The sequence below is a fragment of the Emydura macquarii genome, unplaced genomic scaffold, assembly GCF_026122565.2.
Source record: "Emydura macquarii macquarii isolate MOO-44397 ecotype Brisbane River unplaced genomic scaffold, CSIRO-AGI_Emac_v2 contig_629, whole genome shotgun sequence".
Taxonomy (NCBI): Eukaryota; Metazoa; Chordata; order Testudines; family Chelidae; genus Emydura; species Emydura macquarii.
This window is the reverse complement of record NW_027130766.1, coordinates 4,249,657-4,269,702: the sequence shown is the minus strand read 5'-3', so window position 1 is coordinate 4,269,702 and position 20,046 is coordinate 4,249,657. Positions and strand designations below refer to the sequence as shown.

Here is a 20,046-nt window from a genome sequence, read left to right as displayed (position 1 = left end):
TTTGAGCCTGTGCTACAATTTCTGATTTAAATTAGAAGCTAATCAAACTACCCTGGTTGTGTCTCTCTCCAGAGGTTCCCAGTGGGCAGCAAATCAGCCTGGGTTCTCCTTTTTTCTGCTCTACTTTCTTAAACTCTGGTTGGGATGAGCATCTCTGCATTGCCATCTGGACCCAGCAGCTTTTCATCTGTTATTCCATGAAGAAGAACTTTTGATCAGCAAGGAGAATATATGAAACCTTGATGATTAGTGCATTGCTAAATAGCTCTGCTGGCATCATTTTCCCCCTCCCTTCTATAGTGGAAGGGTTGGAGATTAGAAATAATGGAGTGTCTCACCCTAGTAAAGTGTGATACTCCTGCCTTAGGAAACAACTATCATGGAGAATTAGGCAGAGAACAACTGATCTTTGTAGCTGTACCAATGGACCACCCCATTTATTAGACTACAGGGACAAGAGGAAATACTTAAAGTGATGCTCAAGGCTTCTGTGAGGATCGCACAATATTTGTGGGGGTGTAGAGGGGAGTGTCTCTTCTCTCTCAACCAGAGCTGTATGTATTTCTAGAGGTGAAGATGGTGCTGAGACACACTGTGATCTCATTGCACTGAGGCTGCTATTGATTACTGGGAAATTCATCATACTCTTAATAATGGCTTTTATCTCTTTCCACCTTCCTTTCCCCAAGTGCTGAAAGTTTACTGAATGCAGTAGCCACCTAATCGCACTCTCCACCTTTAGGCTAAGAGTACTTTGGCCTAAACTACCAGAGTGATACAGCTGCCCCCCATTATAACATGGCCGAGCAATTGTTCTGTGTACAAATACAGAACAAAAAGTCTCCATCCCTACCCATGAAGAGTTGACTGAAAGCTTTTCAGGTGCTGCTTTTGTGCTTGTCACATAAAGGGTGCTTATTAGATAATGAATTGAAAGCGGAGATGAAAGAGAGAAACAAAGTTGGTTTTTTTTGGTGGTTGTTTTTTTTTAAATAAAGCTTTCTTGCCATGTAAATTGTACTTATAAGCCTATGCTCACTTTGGAGAACACAAAAGTTGTGTAACTAATCACTCCCTGCAGTCAGGTTATTAACTAAAAAACTGAAGAAAAACAAGGTACTAGATAAGCCATTCCTTCCTCTGTTTTGATTTTTAATCTAAATTTCAGGCTTTATCACCTCCTTAGAAATAATGGAATAAGGAAACCAAAGTGTGTGTGTGTGTGTGTGTGTGTGTGTGTGTGTGTGTGTCTCTCTCTCTCTCTCTGCTTACAGGAGTAAAGAAGCGATGCACTAAACCTTGTGCTGCATTCAGCGGCTGTGATGAAAAGAAAGCACCAACTCTTCCCAGTGCCAGTGATATATTTATACCATATATACATAGCAGTTTGACAAAAGGAGACCATCGTGAAATAAAAGATCCTAAAGTGCTTTTCTGGTACTGGAAAAGCACTTTGTTCCTGTGTTCGTGGGGCATGAATAGAAATGAGTAGACGGCATAGCTACTGTAATCTAGTGTTTGTGAAGGAAAGGAGCGGATATTGATCATTGGTGGAATGTCATGCTATGGCTCCCATCCAGGCAGTGGCTGACTGTTGTCCCAGTCCTGTGTCGACTCTGTATGAGGAAGAAAAATATCTGCATGAAGGAAGTCTATTTGGATTGATTCACACTTGTCTACACTTGCTTGTCTACTACTGCTTCTCAAGAGTTGGAGCTGAACTAGTAAATCAGCAGAATGCAGTATGTGTGATGGTAAATTGCCCAGAGGCAGTTTCTTAGTGAAAGAGCTGGGGGGATAATAAAGACCCAGTGCTGCATGGACTAAGACACAAATGCCATCAGAGAGACACTCGAACCAGAGGGTCAGTTGATAGCAAGCAATGTTCTTGCAGACTCCGGCAACTACAGGATTCTTATAAATAAGAGAGGGCAGGGGAGGAGGACAGGTAAAAAATGAGCTGAGAGCTACTTGTTAGAATAGCTGACATGGAAGAGAGACTGATCTCCTAAGTAGTATCTGGCATGAGAGTTCTCTCACCTCCACTGGAGGATCTTCGTCCCATGAGTCCTATGAATACCTCTCCTCGATGCCCTAGCATGGCAGAGAGACAGAGTTTGGGAAAGAGACTTACAAAAGTTAAATGCAGGCTATTACAGGCAGGAAAAATAGACGGGGACCCGTACCAATGCCACATCTACAATCAAAAGGAAAATGAATCACTTCATCCTCTCCTAGGCCTGGTCTACACACAGTTTTTGTACCGGTGTAACTATGTTGGTGAGGGTTGTTATTTTTCTACCAAAATAGTTTCAAGCAGGAAAACCCAGAGCCTGACTGCAGTTTACTGGTATAAGGCATCTTTATACAGGTATTACTACATCCACACTAGGGGGATTGTACTGCTTTAACTATATGGGTTTCAAACAAATATAGCTAAAGCAATATTCAAATTGGCTGTAGACAACCTCTTACCCCTCTGTGGTTTTGTCACCAATTCCCCTGCTCCTATATTACTGTGAGCCACTGTCCATGGCCAAACAGCCGTATTCCAGAAGTGCGAAGAGCCTTATGTCTCTTCCTCTGCCACAGGCCCAGAGCTACGCTGGAGCTGAGCAAAGACAGCACTGTCTCTAAATAGGGACTTTGGTCCAAAAGTTTTCTGTGGTTTAAAGCTATGAAGAAAAAAAAAAAAGGGATTGGAAAAAATTAGTGCCTGGATCAACCTGAGACCAGAAAAGCCAAGAATTAGATGCTGGGTGTTGACCAGTGCAGATAAGTATCCTTTGGGGGCAGGATGGTTGTGATAGAAGATTCAAGCTTCCCCTGGCCCCTCACTGTTTTGAAAGAGAGGTGTATTCTGAGGTTGTGAGCATGAGACTCAGACCCAGGGGCATCTGACTTTTAATCCCCCTGATTCCTCCAGTGGCTGTGGGCAAGTCAGTTCACCTCCCTGCCTTAGTTTCTATATCTGTAAAATAGGAATGGTATTGTTTATCTGCCTTTATGGGGGCGGTAAGCAGCATAAGTAGGTTTTAAGATGGTTTTTGTGCTCATCTTTCCTTTCAGACAGAAGGGAAGACAGCAGCATGTTACAACACTCTCATTAGTGACGTTTCTCCTCCCGTTAGCAACAGATTAAGATATCACTTAGACTCCAGTTCAGAATTCGTGGTGAAAAGCCCATCTACCATTTTAAGGGATACAGAGGCAGGTGACTATGCAAAACGAATGTGTCTGCCTCTCTGGCTTGTGGGTCGGGGTGAACATACATCACTGGCTTTACAAGCAGAAAGACAAGAGGGTAAAAGAAGCACTCACTCTTCCGTCCCACTGGCAAGGTCTGTGGCACCCCTGCAAAGAAAAAAAGAAATGAAGGTTGGGGGTTAACACTTATCCTTTTCCCATGAACCTGTCCAAGTGATCTTTGTAAAGTCAGATGTACATTTTGCTTATTACCCTGCCCCCATTCAAGAGAGATCTACAAAGTCACGTGCTATAAATGCAATGGGATTTCCTCTGATGGGCTAAGCCAGTGTTTCTCAATTGGTGTTCCGCAGAACCCTGGGGTTCCGCAGGAACACTGTTAGGATTCCGCGAGCAGCTGTTCTCCACGCCGCCGATCAGCCGTTCTCCGCGCCGCTTCTGCACGCCGCCGAAAAAGGGAAGATGTCCCAGATTTTTCGGCAGAGGGTATCGAGTGTAAGTGTAATTTAATTGAGCAATGCTGACCTAGTTGTTTGTATATAATTTGCTTATTTTGACATTTTTTTTGGCCCCATATGTAAAAATACTGTTAAGAGTTTAGGGGGTTCCGCAATTATTTATCGAGTTCAAAAGGGTTCCGTGGCCAAATTTAATTGAGAAACACTGGTCTAAGCAATGGTGGACTCCTGTTGGTTAAATTTCTGATAAGCATTGAACTTACCACTAGCCCGTTTTCCCATCAGGCCATAGAACTGCTGGAATTTCCCCCTTTTCACCTGCTGTGCAAAGCGCTGGAGTGGACTGTCCTGCAAGCTCTCATCCTAAAAAAGCAAAAGGAAGAGCCAAGGGCAGAAGCTGAAATCTCATCCCTGCTGTTAGCAATGAACAAGGAGCTGAGAGTCTGGGAGCGAAACCTTCCCTTCAAGCAGCAGCTTGGAGCGTTGAGGGTGAAAGAGTTAGGCAATGCCAAACTGGTCACGCTACTGTGTTAGCTTTCTACACATGCAGATACTGGTATCCACAGAGATTTGATAGGACTTCAATAGCACAGTCTGACAATTAATTGCCATGGTGCTGCTTAACTTGGCCCATTGCCCTAGTTCATTCCTCCACTGGAATGACTCCAGGTGATCCAATCCCTGAAGTTACATAGTCCAGGCTATGAAATTTCTGCTTAGAGCTAGATAATTTTAACCACTTGTGAACATTAATTGATAATACACCATGTAATGGCAAAGAGTGATTTTGCTCATTGCTCTTATAAATCCTCAGGAGACAAAGCAGCAGCCTTGCTATATATACTCTGCAAATGACGAGGTAAAGTAATCCCCCATCTGTAGGGGCTCAATTCTCCGTTGCCCTGCACCACATGCATTCATTTGCACCAGTGCATAGTGAGTATTAAAACAAGGTGCAGGGCAATAGAGAGTCAAGCTGTGTGTGTTCGGTTTTAAATAGACTCACAATTCCACGTTTTCTTTTGTGCCTTATTTCTAACTAGGCACTGAGATTTCGCATGTAACTGATTTGTGCCACTTTTAGTGTAAAGAGTCTTAGATGTGTTAACACAAGTCATGAAGGTGGGGATTTTTTAACTTTAACCTCATGCCCTGGAACTCATAAAGGGCAGGTGTTAATTCCTGTTTCGTATACTGTGCTGTTAAAAAGAATGTTTGAAATTTAAAAAATCAGAGTTTTTGAAGGCCTATAATCCTTCCTGCTTCAGGGCATAAGCCAACCCCAAATGGATGCGAGTCAGAAGGAAAATTTCCCGATGGACAGGTTATCCCATAACTACCTGCTGTAGGGTTCTTGCACTTTCTTCTGAAGCAGCCGATGCTGACTGCTGTCAGGGACAGGATAGTGGAATTATCTGATCTAGTCTGGCACTTCCTATGTATTATTAAGACTGCCTAAAATGAACAGACCACAGAGGCTTATAGATAGAAATAAGCCTATCTATCCATCCATCCATTTATGATGTTGCTCATCACTATAGTATTTAGATGCAAGTTGCTAACCAGCCCACGTGACAGAATGGACATAGCTGTAAAGGAAACAAGGTGTTCTACATCTCCCCCCACTCTTCCCCTCTCTCCCCCCAGGCTCTTTAGCAGCTCCCTGCACCTGGCTTCTGAGTGTAACATTAAACCCACTCAGTACAATGTTCCCCTTGCTGTGACAATGAAAATGCTATAATCTGTGATCAGTCTTTGGAAGCGACACAGTGGGAAACCCTCAACAAACAAACCAGCCTTGCCTCAGAACATTAAAAAAAATCGGCTATGAAGGGTTTGAATGAATAATGGCACAGACAAGTTGATTTTGTCACAGCCAATGAGCTGCAGTCATTTCATACAAATCCTACTCTACAAATTCTCTAAACTGTTAATCTCCCAGGGAGGATTCTTTAATCTTTGCTGACCAATCACTCAAAGTGTCAAGTTTTTGAGCAACTTCCAAAGCCTGGGGGTAAAATCCAGCCTTGGTATAAACAGCCACAACTTCCCTGGGTGTTGCTGAGTCTGCTACTCCAAGACTGACTTCATGTGGAAAGGCAGTAAAGAACATTTAGTCTCAGATTTACCTTAGCAAAAATCCATCCCCAAACCAGGGAGGCTTCAGCTTGACCGTGAATGGCACTACAGGGTTCCACCTTTTGCTTTCAGCAATTTCCCAGTCAAATTTGCTTACAGCTTACAAATCATAACAGGGCTGTCAGCTCCACATGAGGTCTGCAACTCCAAATCACATTGGGATGGTAGTGTGGTCAAGCGGGAAGGGCATGAACGGTGTGTCAGGATTCCTGCATTCTGTTCTCAGTTCTTCCACTGACTTGCTCTATGACTCGGGACACGTCATGGCCTTGCTTTCTGCCTTAGTTTCCCCACATGTAAAGTGGGCATGAATATCATAATCTTCTGTAAAGTGCTTAGAGAACTACAAATGAAAAGCACCGTAGATGAACTAAATACAGTTATTTTTTCCCCTCTGTCACCAATGAAATAGATTACTTAGTGGAACCTAGCATGTCAATTTGGCTGCTGATACATGGGGCAGAATATATTTTAGCTTGCTGTACCTTATCTGCATTGGCTAACACTAGTGATACAGAACTGAGCAGATAGGACTTGAAGAAGGTGCTTTATTTAACACAGCCTAGCCTTTTTTGTGTATGCAACTGCACTTCAAAGCAGATAAGCTGTCTAGAAACATATCATATGAAGTATCCCTTCGAAGTACCTAATTTCTAATGTACCTGTTGCTGTGATGTCTAGGCACCAATGGTATTACTGATGGATGTTTTTCCCTTCTTAGAAATCACTCCTTTAAAAATCTGTTACATACTTTTCCTTTTTAGCCAGGGGAGCTTGAGATGCAGTCACTTCACCCGTCTGGGGCTCAGTTTTCCCATCTGTAAAGTGGGGATAAAAAATACCTCCCTACCTACCACACTTCCCTGTGGTGTTGTGAGTATTGTTTGGAAGGGACTTTGAAGGGATCAAGTGCTACATAAGTGCAAAGCATCTCTATCAGCTCTTAATGGTCCTGCTTTGCCGGAGAAGATAAAGTTAAATCAGGCTGTGTTAAGATACTGAGAGAATACATTCCCCAAGCTATTAATGGCTTCAAAATACTCTCCCAGCCTTCAAAAATCCATAAAGAAATGAAGAATAAACCATTTACCTTCAGGGACAGGGCTGTCCAAGGGTCTTCCTCCAGACTGGGCACATCATCTTCAAAACAGAAAATCTGTGAACACAGAAAGATCAGCAGGAAAAAACCTCTCAAGCTTTCCATAGTTCTTGACAAAGATCCTCGTCTAACCCTCTGCTGGCAACTGTCTAAATAGTTGGGTTTTAAAGAATTCGGTGAGAAGGTTGGGGCTCTTTTGCCTTCTGCTGAGGGAGTTTGGAGGAGAGATCTTGGGTTTGCCCCTCCCTCTTTCTTTATTACTGTCCTATAGTTGCACTGTAAGTTGGTAAGAGCAAGGGCTATGCACATCAGTTTCATTAAGACATCAGCTCCCTAATTCAATGCCTGTTTCTCTCTATTCTTCCTCTATCTTGTCAAAGTCCAAGGTTCTCTTTTAACCTGTCTCCAAATCTGAGCTCTGCTGCCTCTATTTATCCAGTTTTCTCAAAGGGATTTACCTTCCCAGTCCAATCGATGAGCAGCTACTGCTATGACCTAACAAAGTACCCCAATGGTTCTAGGGTAAATCTCTGAGGAGGAGGAGGGCCTTGTGCGGCAGAGGGAGGGATGCTCTCTGCTCCCCCTGTCCTCCTGTCATTGATTTCCTCTTTCCATCGCTCAAACCTCAAGGCAGATTGACTGTGCTGCATGGCAAAGCCATTTCCTTATCCCTTTGTAAAGGCTTCTGATACTAACTATTCCGATTTACAAAATACATTTGCCTAGCTTCCTACCCAGCCTTGGGGTTCATGTTACCTACCGATCCTTTCCTCTGATGTCTGCAGCATTTCTTTTGCACACATACAAAATGAGCAGCCGAAGTCGTATGCCTGCCTCTTTAGAGCACACATACACTCTTTCTCTCTCCCTCTCTCTCTCACACACACAATGCCGTGTCATCTGCTTGAAGTTTGGTTATTCCAATGGATGCTCTGTTCAGGGGGGATGCCAGATCCTCCGACCCTTAGGAATTCAGGAGTTTAGGACTTCATCTTTCACTGCCAAGTGTCATTTTATCCCTCTTCCTGCCATCCATTTCATGCTCATCAGAAGGGACAGCTCCCTCCTTTGAGCCAAGAAATGATACGTTGGGTCTCATTGCTCCGAAATCACACCGAACAAAACCAGCCACAATGTTCTGAGAGTCAGTTTAACTCTACACTCAACGGCAAAGAAGCATGCAATTAAACCTGCCAAACATTGTTTCTGGCCAGTGATTCCCCTCTCTCCCCCCCACAACACAGTATTGATCTTTCCAGTTGTGCCACCTTTAAAAACATACCCCAACAAGCAGTTTTAAACCTGCCCACAAATACAGGGGTCACCAAGCAGGCATGAGCTGATATACAACATTACATATTTGGCCAGACAAATGCATGAATGTTGGGGAAAAGACTTCACCTTCCTCGGAAGTATTAGGTACTGGCCACTGTGGAAGGCCTGGTAATGGACGAGGTGGACCTCTTTTCTGATCCATTTCTTTGCATCCTGTATTTCCTTATCAGCATATTTAACTGTGCATATCAGTTAAAATTCCCTCTACGACGTCAGCTGTACATTTTCATCCATTGAATAGCTTCTACATTTCATCTGCAGTCTGACTCCTCCTGTACCTTCCGTGCACCTGCTCTGAGAGCATCTTGTCATAGTTAAATCCTAGAAGGGACAGTTACTATAGGAGCAAGGACTTAATTAAAACTCCCCATCTTACTGTACTTTTCAGGAATCTCACTGCAATCTTTCTGCCTTGCTAGCTGTATGCTCCTGCTGCTGCTGTGTTTATAGACACTGCTGCTAAATACCCTGCCAGCAGGGAGAGATAATGAGCTAGAAAGTCAGACCTTTACCCAGATTCTCCTTGACTAACTTCTTGCATTGTGTAGGAGGGATTTTTTTAAAACCCTCTTTTGAAATAACACTTTGAAATGGAGTTTAGATTAGGAAAAATTAGATTGATATTCAGTGAAAATCTCTTCTTCCTCACAACGTCCCTTGGTGACCTATTGTATAAAACACTTTAGCAGCGCTCCTCTACTGTAGAAAAGAGTCTGTCTAGTTGGGGATGTGGAAGCCAGGACTCCTGGGTTTTATTCATTTGCTGTGTAACTTTAGACAATTCACTTAATCTCATGGTGCCTCGGTTTGCCCATCTGAAAAACAGATTTAATTAATGAATGCTTACAGAGATCTTTGAGATTCTCAGGGCTTGTGTACATGGGAAAGTTTTACCAATATAAGCTAAGAGGTGAATTTAAAGCACTGTAGTTATACCAGTATAGCTCCCTGTGTCTGGTATAAGAGAGCCTTTTTTCAGTTTATTTTATGTCACTTGGGAAGCAGTTTAAGATGAACCAAAAAAGTCCCTGCAATAAGAGTGTACACATAGGAAGTTATATTGGCTTACCTAGACCAGTATTATTATACCAGTATAACAGGTAAAACTTTCCCAGAGAGACAAGCCCTCAGATGAAAGATGCTAGAGAAGCTCAAAGTATTATTAATATTGAAATAGCAGCCTCTAGCATGTATTAGCTATTAAAGATTCCACCAGGCCTTAGATATTTAATCTTCTGACAGGCAGAGGGTCATGGAAAAACTCATATGAAGAGAGAATGAAAAAATGGGATAGTTTACCTGTTAGAAAGGAGATGGATTTATACAATTATGTAAAATAACGAATGGTCTAGAGAAGGTAGACTGGAACTTCTGTTCTCCCTGTTTCATAACACAAGAATAAAAGGTCACTTGATTAAAATTAAAAGGTGGGACATTCAAAACTGATAAAAGGAAACTCTTTTCCACACCTTGTGCAATTAGATTTTTTGAACTTGTGGAGGCCAACAATTTAGCAAGCTTCAAAAGGGGATTGGATATTTATTTGGATAATCAAAATGTCCAGAGTTCTTACAGTTAACGTTAACAACGGGAAGGAATGTTCAAGCTCATAGATCAGGTCTTGAGACCATTCCTAGCTGTAGTGATCCTCTGCTCTGAGACACGGCCATTCCGAAACGCAGCCTGCCCCCTTCCCAGAACAAAATAGACCGTGGAAACTTGCAACACTAGATTGCTACCGGTCAGTGGCAAATCAATTTGGAGTTGGAAAATCCATTGCAGGGGCCAATATCAGGCAAGTGTGCGGGCCATTCATTGTCTCCGGGCATGCAGGAGTGTGACTCTCGGCAACGTGCAGGATTTAGTGGATGGACTTGCAGCAGTGGGGTTCCCGAACGACAGTGGAGTGATAGATGGCACGTGCATCACTATTTTGGCACCAGATCACCTGGCCACAGAGCACATCAACAGAAAGGGTTACTTTTCTATGGCTATGCAGGCATTCGTTGGTGGATCACCAGGGACACTTCACAGACATCCATGCTGGCTGGTCAGGGAAGGTGCATGACTCTCATATCTTTAAGAACACAGGAATGTTCAGAGAGCGACAAGCAGGGAATTTCTTTCCTGACGGGCAGATTATCATCGGCGATGTTGAAATGCCAAGAGTGATCCTGGGGGACCCAGCCTGCTCGTTGCTTCCCTGGTTCATAAAGCCGTACACCAGCCACCTTGACGACACCCAGGAAAGATTCAGCTACCGGCTCAGCAGATGCAGAGGATCGTGAGGATATAGAGGTAGTTCGCTTTCTTGGGAATGGACTGTCTATTTAAGTTGCCTAAGATTTATAGCAAGATGGACTGGGCTGGCAAGCAGAGTTTTTGGAACTCTGAAGGTACGTCTACACTGCAGTTGGCGGTATGACTGCAGTTTAGGTAGGCATGCCTGCGTTAGCTTTAATCTAGCTAGCCCGACTAAAAATAGCAGAGAAGACACAGTGGCGTGGACTGTACCAGGGTCTGGGCTGCCATGTCTCCACTGCTCTTTTGAGCCATGCTAGCTAGATTAAAGCTGATGCGGGTATATACCGACCTGAGCTGCAGATCACAACTCCCTTGGCGGTGCAGACACGCCCGGAGATCCTCTGCTCTGAGACACGGCCATTCCGAAACGCAGTCTGCCCCCTTCCCAGAACACAATGGAACATGTGCAGCCCTGCTGCAAGCGGGGCCTGGATCCAGGGGGTGGTAATGAGATGGCAGGTGCTGCTGGAAGCCGCGATCACAACACCACGCAGGACAGCTGGGTGCTTCAGCCTTGTCATGGAAATCCAGCCCCGCTTGCTCTGAGGGGGAGCAGGCCAGAAACAATGGAGACACTTGACTCTCGCGGGGAGGTTAATGAGGAGGCCAGGGGAGCATATGTGGGGGCCACAAGGGACAAAACGACTGTAGCAACCACGCTCCATGCCAGATGGCTGCTCAGCCCGACCCAGGCAGGGAAGCACCCTTTCCTTTGTAGCTTCCAACTGGCACTTTCGTTCAGCATCGTCGTTGTCATAGCCACAACAACAACAACAACAACTTTCTTTGTAATGATAAGGCTCCTGGGCTGTTTATGCCAGAGAAAGGGGACAGGTCCCCGGCGGTGTTTGCAAGGGCAGCAGACAGAGAGCAGCTCTTCCAGCTGACCACCATAGCACGGGGCACATGGGGGCGAAGGGTGGATGAGCAGCAGCCAGATAAGGGCCTGATCCTGCATGGTGCTGCACCCTCCTCTTCCACTGAAGTCAGTGGGGATGGGGGAGCGCTGAGCAACTTGAAGGGCTAGGTCCTAACATCAGAAACAAAGTTTGGGGGCTGTCATGAACTGGAGGGACTAGACCATGTCTGAGAGCTGACTTCAGGGCTCTAATTTCTCTTTCTTTCTTTCTTTCTTTCTTTCTTTCTTTCTTTTTCCCCAGTATCATTCTGAAATACCACCACAGCCCCAGGCCCCCTGGTTCTCACGTATTCTGGATCCCTATAGTGGTTGCACACTCAGATTTCACGTCTCACCACAGTGGGGCAGTTTGGTATGTTTTGCACAGGTCCTTTTTTTTTTTTTACGATACACTCCTCTGCACGCAGAACGCCAGGAATCCAGCCCTTGGCTCCTGTTGCTGTTTCTTTTTCTCGCACTGAAAGCCTTGCTGGCTTTTCTTTCTGGATGTAATCGCCTGGGGCAGGATGTGGTAACGAATGATGCATCTGTGTGTGAGGCTCTGCGGGGAGGAATAGGTGGCTGATATTCCTATCAAGCACAGGAGAGGAAAAAGAGAGGGAGGGAGAAGCAGGAAGGAAGGAAAGCTAAATAGGTGACATTATTTTGGTCATTTCTATTGTGATTGCGCTTTAACACAGAGTTCAGCTTTAACCCACGTGGAACAGTGCATCTGCGTGACTCCATCCCTCCTCCGTGTTATTCCGACACTATGGAACAGCCACATCTTCCATCAGCTCAAACAGGGGAGGGCAAACTCTGTTCTATTTTTAAAAGCGTTCCCTATAATTAAATCTACTTTCCCCCACACACTCCTGTGCTCCTGCCCACGCACCACAAGAAAACACCCAGCTTGAGTTTGGGATGATAGCAGAGGAACAGAAAAGAAAGAGAAAACAAAAGGGGAGAAAAACAGCCCCGGGGGAAGTGAATAGCTCTTGCATGTTTTATATAGTCAAGGGTTTTGTGCTGTGAATTTAAGGAACGCCGTTAAGAATCATGGGCCTAATTCTGTCGGCTCCTTGAGTAGCCATTAACATCTGTGCACAGAGAATGTGACCTTACTAGTGCCCACTCTGCACAGGTATGACTGGCGACTCAAGCCGTTAAAACGAGAGCAATCTTCCACCGTGTGTCATCAGTGAGATGGGCTCTGAACTCAGGGCTAAAAGGACAGGCCTGTGCTTCTGGAGCCAGAGTCGTGATTCTGTAGCAGTAGTTAGCTGCTAGTAACAGTAGATTCTAACATGCACTAGCCCTCTGGAGGCCGTAGGGTTGCCAGCCCTCCAGGATTGTCCTGGAGTTTCCAGGAATTAAAGATGAATCTTTCATTAAAGATTACGTCATGTGATGAAACCTCCAGGACCATATCCGACCAAAACTGGCAACCCTACGGTTTGGAGAGGACAAAACATATGTTGCACCAGTGGGGGAACAGGCACGGAGAGACCAGTGAATGCCCAAGAAGCCTGTAGCAGAGTAGGGAACTGAACCTGGATCTCCTCATGTCCAGGCTAATGACCCTAACGAACAGGCCTTCCTTCCTCACTGAGGCCTTGTCTACATTCCAAAGAGAAATCGACCTCTGTTAGGTTGACTTACAGCCACTGTATTAATTACTGCGGTGGCGGATGTCCAGACTACTCTGCTTGGGCGGATGGCGTGCATCTCACCAGGAGCATTTACACCGACCTAAGAGGGGCAGCGTGGGGAGCTGAGAGACTGGGCTGAGACTCCCTGCTGGGAGCTCAGCTGCCCCATAGAATCCTGGGCTCCCGGCAGCTGCCCCTCACCCCCAACTTCCCCATTGGGAGCCAGGGGAAGCTTCCCAGGACTTCTCGCCAGGGTCCAGCTGCTCAGCTCCCCAGGGAAGTTTTGTAGACAAAACTCCGCCATGTAGACCAGCTCTTGCACACACAGTAGCCCCAAGCTGCTGGCGGCAGGGGAGGGGAGGATGCCCGACCCTGGGGGCTGTGAGTGGGGCAGCAGAAAGGCACGTACATGGGGTGGTGGGGGTTCTCCCATGCTCCCTTGCATCTCCTCGACAGTCCATACAGGCTGCCAGAGAGGCGTATAGAGGCAGGGACCAGAGTCAGCCTCTCATCCTCAAATTGAGAGACCTTTGCCAGTGTCTCTAAGGTTGCACTGGGGGTGACATCCCTCCCTGGTCAGAGGGCCAGTAGGCGGCCTAGTCCTGAATTCACACTCCCAGGGTTTCAGGGGTGCCTGGGCTTTGTGTTGGCCTCCCCTGCAGAGGGGTGACTTGGCCCGGGGGGTGAGGGGCAATCCTGGTCCCTGTACACAGCCACGCTAACAGGCCAGGGAAGAGAACTGGCTCTGTAATGCTGAGTGCCAGCCCCTCCCCGGGCCCCAGGCTCCAGGACATGATTGATTTCAGCACCTGAATAGGAAGCATCTCTTCCGCTCAGTCTTTGCAGCTCCCCACACCAGATTAACTGACTGGCCCCTCACTGGGCCCCACTGCAGAGTCAGGGAATAAGGGTGGGGCCAGAGTCCAGCTCAAAACAAAACCCAAGGGCCACTGACTTCCCACTGACTTCCCTAAATCCCGACAAGACGTGGCCTCTCCACCAGCAGCATGGGCCCTGCAGCAAAATAAAAGCTCTTCGTCCTCTCCTGGTATCCTTAGTGTGGGCGGTGCGGTTGTTTTACTTACAGATCTCTCCTGGTTTATTAACACTGCAGGCACGGTCCTTGATTCCTTCACAGTGAATTAACCTCATCTCCCATTCCTCCTGCTGCGGCTGTCCTCCTAGCAGCAGGTTAGAGATTAATATCACCCTGGGAAGGCTAATGGGCTGTGTAAGGCCATCCTTTAGAAACCCAGGGCTTGTGATAACTCAGAGGAAGAGAGAGAAAACAGACCTCACCCTCGGAGAAGCAGTGCCATCGTCTGCGAGATGCTCAGTGCATCCCAATGAGCGCTGGAATTTCTTTCAAAAGAGGGATTCAACTTTGGGCAAGAGTCGTTCTGATCTCAGCTGGGTCCGGCATGTCAGTCCCTAGTATATTGCTGTGACCTGCAGCGGGAACTCGAGGGCTCCTGGGCGACCTACCACAGTAGGAGGGCAGTGGGTTAAGATACAGGGGGTGCAGAGTGGAGATAGCGGTTGGTGGTCTGTGAGGGAGAGTATCTACCTGAGAAGGGGACCAAGAGGTCCCGCAGTGTCCATAGGATGACAGGCTGGGGTCCTTAATATAGAACATGTTTGGATGAGGTTCTGCGGTGACTGTAGCTGAGGGCCACTGTGAATTCACAAACTCAGGTGGAAGAAAATGAGAATGGCAGGCCCACCTGAGGATGGAGAATGTTCTCCCCTTAGGCAGGTTTCTTCCTTCATCCATGAGGGTTTTACTAAGCGGCGTATGGAAGAGAAAAGACGCTGAACTATCACAGCTTCAGGCAGGATTGTTCACGACAGCTGTCTCTAGTTCACACTACACTCACCAGTGGGTTACAGTTGTCCTTCTCTGAACCCACTCCACTTTGTCTATTTCTTTCCAGTGCCCCACTGCAAAGAGAGTCTCCTAGATCTGGAGCAAGGTCACCTTGATGCCGCTCAGCTAAAAGCATTTTCATGTTGGAATTAGACACCGAAATGCCAAGCCCCCAGAACCAAGTGGGATGATTTATTTAGCTGACACCGGCACTTACCCACTGAAAGGATATTCCCTTCTCTTGATGTAGAGCCCGCTCTGCTGAGGAGTAGGAGGAGGCCCCTGATGGACACCTACAGGGTTGGATGCCTTTTAATCATTTTTGATGGATTGCATGTCGCTTCCGGCCTCTTAAACGACATGGAGAACTTGACCGCAACACTGCCGCAAGGGACGGAGGAATCAGAGGCTTTCTCTTGCAGTGGAGAAGCTGTAATTTTCCTCTGAGTTTTATTATTTGTCCAGGAAACCTTTGATTGCTCAGGACAACCGTAGAACAAGAATCTTTACAAAGCCCAGGAGAGGTTGGGAAACAAGGAATTCTTATGTAAGCTAAAGAAGCAGAGCGAGGCAGAATTCCGGATAAATGTAGGATCATTCATATCATACCAATAGGTTTTCATTTTTGTAGACATGAGGTCACATTTCCAAAAGTGCCTAGGTGACTTAGGAGTGTGGTCCCACGTTCCAAAATGACATGGGAACCTAAATCCCATTGAAAATCAACAGGACTTAGATTTCTATGTCACGTTAGCAAGTGCCCTAACCACTGAGCCATCCTTCCTCTATCTGGCAGGTCATTGGCACAGCAAGGATGAGAACTCACCCCTTCCCGACTCCTAATCTGGTGTCTTCTCCACTTAATCAGTCCTTCCTGATTTCTGTTGCAGTGTTTAAATCCCATATCCCTCAAAAACAGCCAACAGGGCATGTGGTAAGATAAAATTCAGGGTGTAGGAAAATGGTCATCAAGAGGTTAACTGGCTCAGAGCATTATGGGTTGGAGCCACATTCCACCCCCTCCTTTCTGTTTAGTTTGTTTCCCTCCTGGCTCCTCTCTCTTGGATTGTACTAGTGAATCAAGCAGCAAATTCCCAGCCGGCAGTTCTGTAAGTTGAGTTCTCGCGCACTGAGCAGTCCCTTTACAAAACTGGGGGATGAGGAAAATACAAGAATGGAAGTTTATGGGAAAACGGAGACATTTAATGCAGAAAATGAGGATTGCAGTAATACATGGAAAAACGGGGCCACTTTTCTGGCAAATGAGATTACAGATAAGGACAAGCATAAATCATTTGTCTGAGGCAGTGAAACGTACTCCCTTGAAGCAGTTTGTTACAACCTCCCACCCTAGGAGATAGCTGTTTAGAAGACCTGCAGAAGATCTTACCAGAGCACTCTGCACCACAGCCAAACATTATTGCAGAAAGTTTCAAGTTTCATAAGGCAGCAAGGGAGACTGTAGCTTTGTATGTGGCAAAGATAAAAAGATTAACAGAATAACACTCATTTGGAAATATCCTAGAAGATGGCTAGGTTTGTGGTATTCATAATGAGACAATTCAAAGATGATTGCTGGCAGAGAGGAAGTTAACCTGGCTCAAAGCAGCAAAATTAGCAATGGAAGCAGCAGTGAAAATCTTGCCAAATTTGCACTTTCAGACTGCAGGGATAATTAAACTGATTCAGTAAACAAAATGCAAAGCCAGCTGCAAGGGACTCAGGCTTCTGAGGGACATTTCCAGTGTGGAGGAGCTTATTTTGCATTTGTTTGTAAATTTAAAATGGCCCAGTGTCATAAATGCCTCGAGATTGGACATAGGCAGAAAATGCAAAGGAGACTCTCAAACAGCATGGGAAACCCAGGAGGGCAGATGCTAAAAGAGCAGAGGAAGAGATAAAGCAGAGGACTTCTTACCTTGAGGGGGAGGTACATACTATGTATATCGCTTAAAAGGGAAGACAGTGGGACCTTAGTAAGTAACAGTTATTAATTAAGCAATCAGTCAGTACCACTGGAAATAGATACAGCCAGGGGCTTCGCCTACTGTGATCAATGGATATATATGTAGCAATGCAAAGAAGGACCAAGCCCACTAATGAATACAGGAGCTACCCTGCAAACCTACACCAGATAACCCATCTAGGTGGTAGGGTCTGTGCTTCCTTCTAAAATATAAAAGCCAGAAGAAAAAGTTACAAGTCCTAATGATCTGGGGACAATGGCAAAAAAACTGTTAGGCAGAGGTTGATTGTAGGAACGAAAACTGCATTGGGAGGAAATTTTAAAACTAGACCCTACCAAAACACCAGCATTTGAGAAAATCCTGGATGCTCATCCAGCCATTTGAAAAAAAGGGTTGAGGACTTTGCTTGGAAGTTTATATCCAGGATGGAGTCAAGCCAAAATGTTTTAGAGCAGTGTTTCTCAACCTTTTTGATACCAGGGACCGGCTTGCTGCCTTCCTAAACTGTGTCAGGGAGATCTCCGTGACCGGCACCGGTTGTTTAGAAATTTTATTTTAGAGCAAGACCAGTTCCTTATGCCCTCAGAGAAAAGACAGACTGAGTTAGGCTGGAAAATAAGGACAGCATTTCACCAGTGCCATTTTCTGAATGGCCAACATCTACAGTGTCCAGAGCGCAACCTAACCAAGACCATACATATCTGTGGGGATTATAAAATCACAGTGCATCAAGTCTCCAAGTTAGACAACAACCCCATTCCATGGACGGAGGACCTTCTGGTGGTGCTAGGGTAGCAGTGAAAAATGTAGCAAACTGGACATGTTGCAGGCATATCAGCGTGTGACACTGGAGGCAGACTCTAAGAAATGTTTCCCTATAAACACTCAAGGACTCACTGTGCAATAGACGGCCATGTGGAGTATTGTCCGCAGCAGGGATTTTCCAAAGAGCCATGGAAAACGTGTTGAAAGATATCCCGTGTGCTGTATGAAGGGTTGATGACATCTTCGTCACAGACATAAGTGATGCTGAATGTCTGTCCACACTGGAGATGATCCTGTCCAAGAACAAACTGGACCTTTGTGTTTGGAAGGCCATTTAAGTGAAGATCAAGTCGTAAGACAACACCGGGATCATATCTGCTTGTGGAGTGACATGCAAGCACCTGAGCCTGTGCCCTTGAGTGATGACCCCTAAGGAGCCAACGCCAGGAGAGGACATTGGTTTGCCAGGGATGCCCTGAGATGGGGTAAGTGTTTCTCTACCATCAGAGGTAACCTCAGCTGCCCAGGAGAGACACTACCCTATGAAAGAGAGGAGAGCCGGGGCCCCTGGTTATTTAAAGTACTATTTGTTATGCGGATGTATGAAGCAGCAGGTTCTCAGCCTGCAGCTTGGTAGGGGACAGTGTGTTTCTTGTGCACTGAGCGGGCCCTTTGCAAAACAGGGCATAACTCAGGAATATTTATGAAGAGAGCAGCATTGAGCAATTTCCTAGGTGTCTTAAGCCTTTATATTTTGTTTTCCACGGAAACCTCAGGTAATGCCCATCACCAGCGGCAGGATTCAGAGCTGATAGGCACCCGTGGTTTGATATAACATCCGATATTCCCACAGTGGAAGAGCACATGTCTGCTTGTAGTTTGAAAAGTTCCATTCTGTGTTGCTCCCTGTCTGGAGGCGTGGACTGGAATGATAAACGTTATCACAGATAGAACGGTTGCAGTCGGTTACCACACGGTTTGGGGATGGCAGAGGGGTTTGTGGCCTGTTTACTTACATGGGGATTGCCTTATGAGGCTGGGCTATTGCTTTCTCTGCTGCTAGGGGGGTTTTGCCAGTATAGCTACACCAGCAAAAGTTTTAAGCGTAGCCTAGGCCTAAGTGATGTAGGAGCCTAAATCCCATTTTCAAACTTGACTTAGGGGCCACTGAAAGTCACTGGGATTTAGGCTTCTAAATCAATGGGAGTTAGGCACCTAAATGTCTTTGAGGACATGGGCCTTAGGAGCCGAAGTGTCACTTTTGAAAATGGGGTTTAGGCTCCTAAGCCATGTAGGCCCAGATCCCCAAAGGTATTTTGGTGCATTGAGTTCAGTGGGAATTAGGTGCCTAAATACCTTTCAGGAAATGGGCCTTAGGCAGTTTTGAAAATGTTACTTCGTTTTCCCCTTGCATGAAACCTTTCCAGGTCTCTCTTTATTATCATTGCCCTTTTCGGGATTGCTTCTATTTCTGCTACACCCCTGTGGAAATGGGGGGCCCACTGAGTTCAAGGTGATGCACTGCCATTTGTATATAATAGCGTGATACGTTTAAGTGTTGTTCCTGACCCTTTTCGTAAGTCAGCCTACCAACTTTGCTTTTTTTTCTTCCAGTCAGGTCTCCGTGAACTGAGGTTTTTGGGGACCTGACTTCATAGGCCGCTTTGATGAGTGGTTGCAAGTTAATTTAGATCCCATCGATGTGTATGCGCAGTTCAAAATAATTCCTTCCAATGTGCATCGCTTTGCACTTATCAAGTACAAAAGGTTTAATTGTTTTCAGGCTATAGCGTTTTGCATGTACTGAGAAAGGCCCGTCTGTCTGCGAGTCTACCACCCTGCAGCGTTCCTGGCTAGTGATGACTTACCCCATGTTCCATGACACAGCTCAGACTTTAGGTAGCCGAACTTTCTAAAGGAACTGGGCTCGTACATTAACTACATCTGGTGTATAAGAGTCAGTGCAAGGTTAACTTGTATCTGGAGGGCTGCCTGGCTAGTGGCAAAAGCAGTGAACTGGTTAGTCAGGGTAGAATTGTAGGCCTCCTTGTCTTCTGCTGGAGAAGTCACCAGAAGCCAGCAGAGCAGCAATGTGTGTATGCGTAGCGAGGCCTTGCATGTTGGTTATCTGGAACTATCTCTCCCCATGTGATTTCCTCAGATTCTCAATGGTGTGTAGAGAGCAAAGACCCAACACTGAGCATTTACCTAATGGCAGGAGACCTTTGATCACATACTGCCCCCGAGGCAGGGGTCTGGTGCCTTACACACTTGTTGATTTCTTTGTCAGTGTAATTGTATCGTTTGCTGCACTTGGCTAATTCAATAGGCCGCTCTCGTGTGTTTCGGAGTCTA

At 45.9% G+C, this 20,046-nt stretch overlaps 1 protein-coding gene across 1 annotated transcript; it reads right to left on the bottom strand.

The window, feature by feature from the left end:
• Positions 1-1,403: 1,403 nt before the first annotated feature.
• Positions 1,404-7,008, bottom strand: TAC4 (tachykinin precursor 4). The gene is made up of 4 exons (XM_067540890.1): positions 6,895-7,008; positions 3,929-4,028; positions 2,041-2,094; positions 1,404-1,616 (listed from the first exon to the last, which is right to left on the bottom strand). Exons 1-4 carry the CDS (start codon positions 7,006-7,008, stop codon positions 1,564-1,566), a joined length of 321 nt encoding a protein of 106 aa, XP_067396991.1. The 3' UTR covers positions 1,404-1,563.
• Between the last annotated feature and the right edge of the window lie 13,038 nt (positions 7,009-20,046).

What these genes read in the sequence shown, in the direction of transcription:
- TAC4 (XM_067540890.1), bottom strand. Translation starts at nt 7,008, where the DNA reads ATGGAAAGCTTGAGAGGTTTTTTCCTGCTGATCTTTCTGTGTTCACAG. An exon ending in GGACAGCCCTGTCCCTGAAG is followed by an intron (nt 4,029 to 6,894) that starts GTAAATGGTTTA and finishes TTGCTTTTTTAG; the next exon opens with GATGAGAGCTTGCAGGACAG. An exon ending in ACGAAGATCCTCCAGTGGAG is followed by an intron (nt 1,617 to 2,040) that starts GTGAGAGAACTC and finishes TTCCTCATACAG; the next exon opens with AGTCGACACAGGACTGGGAC.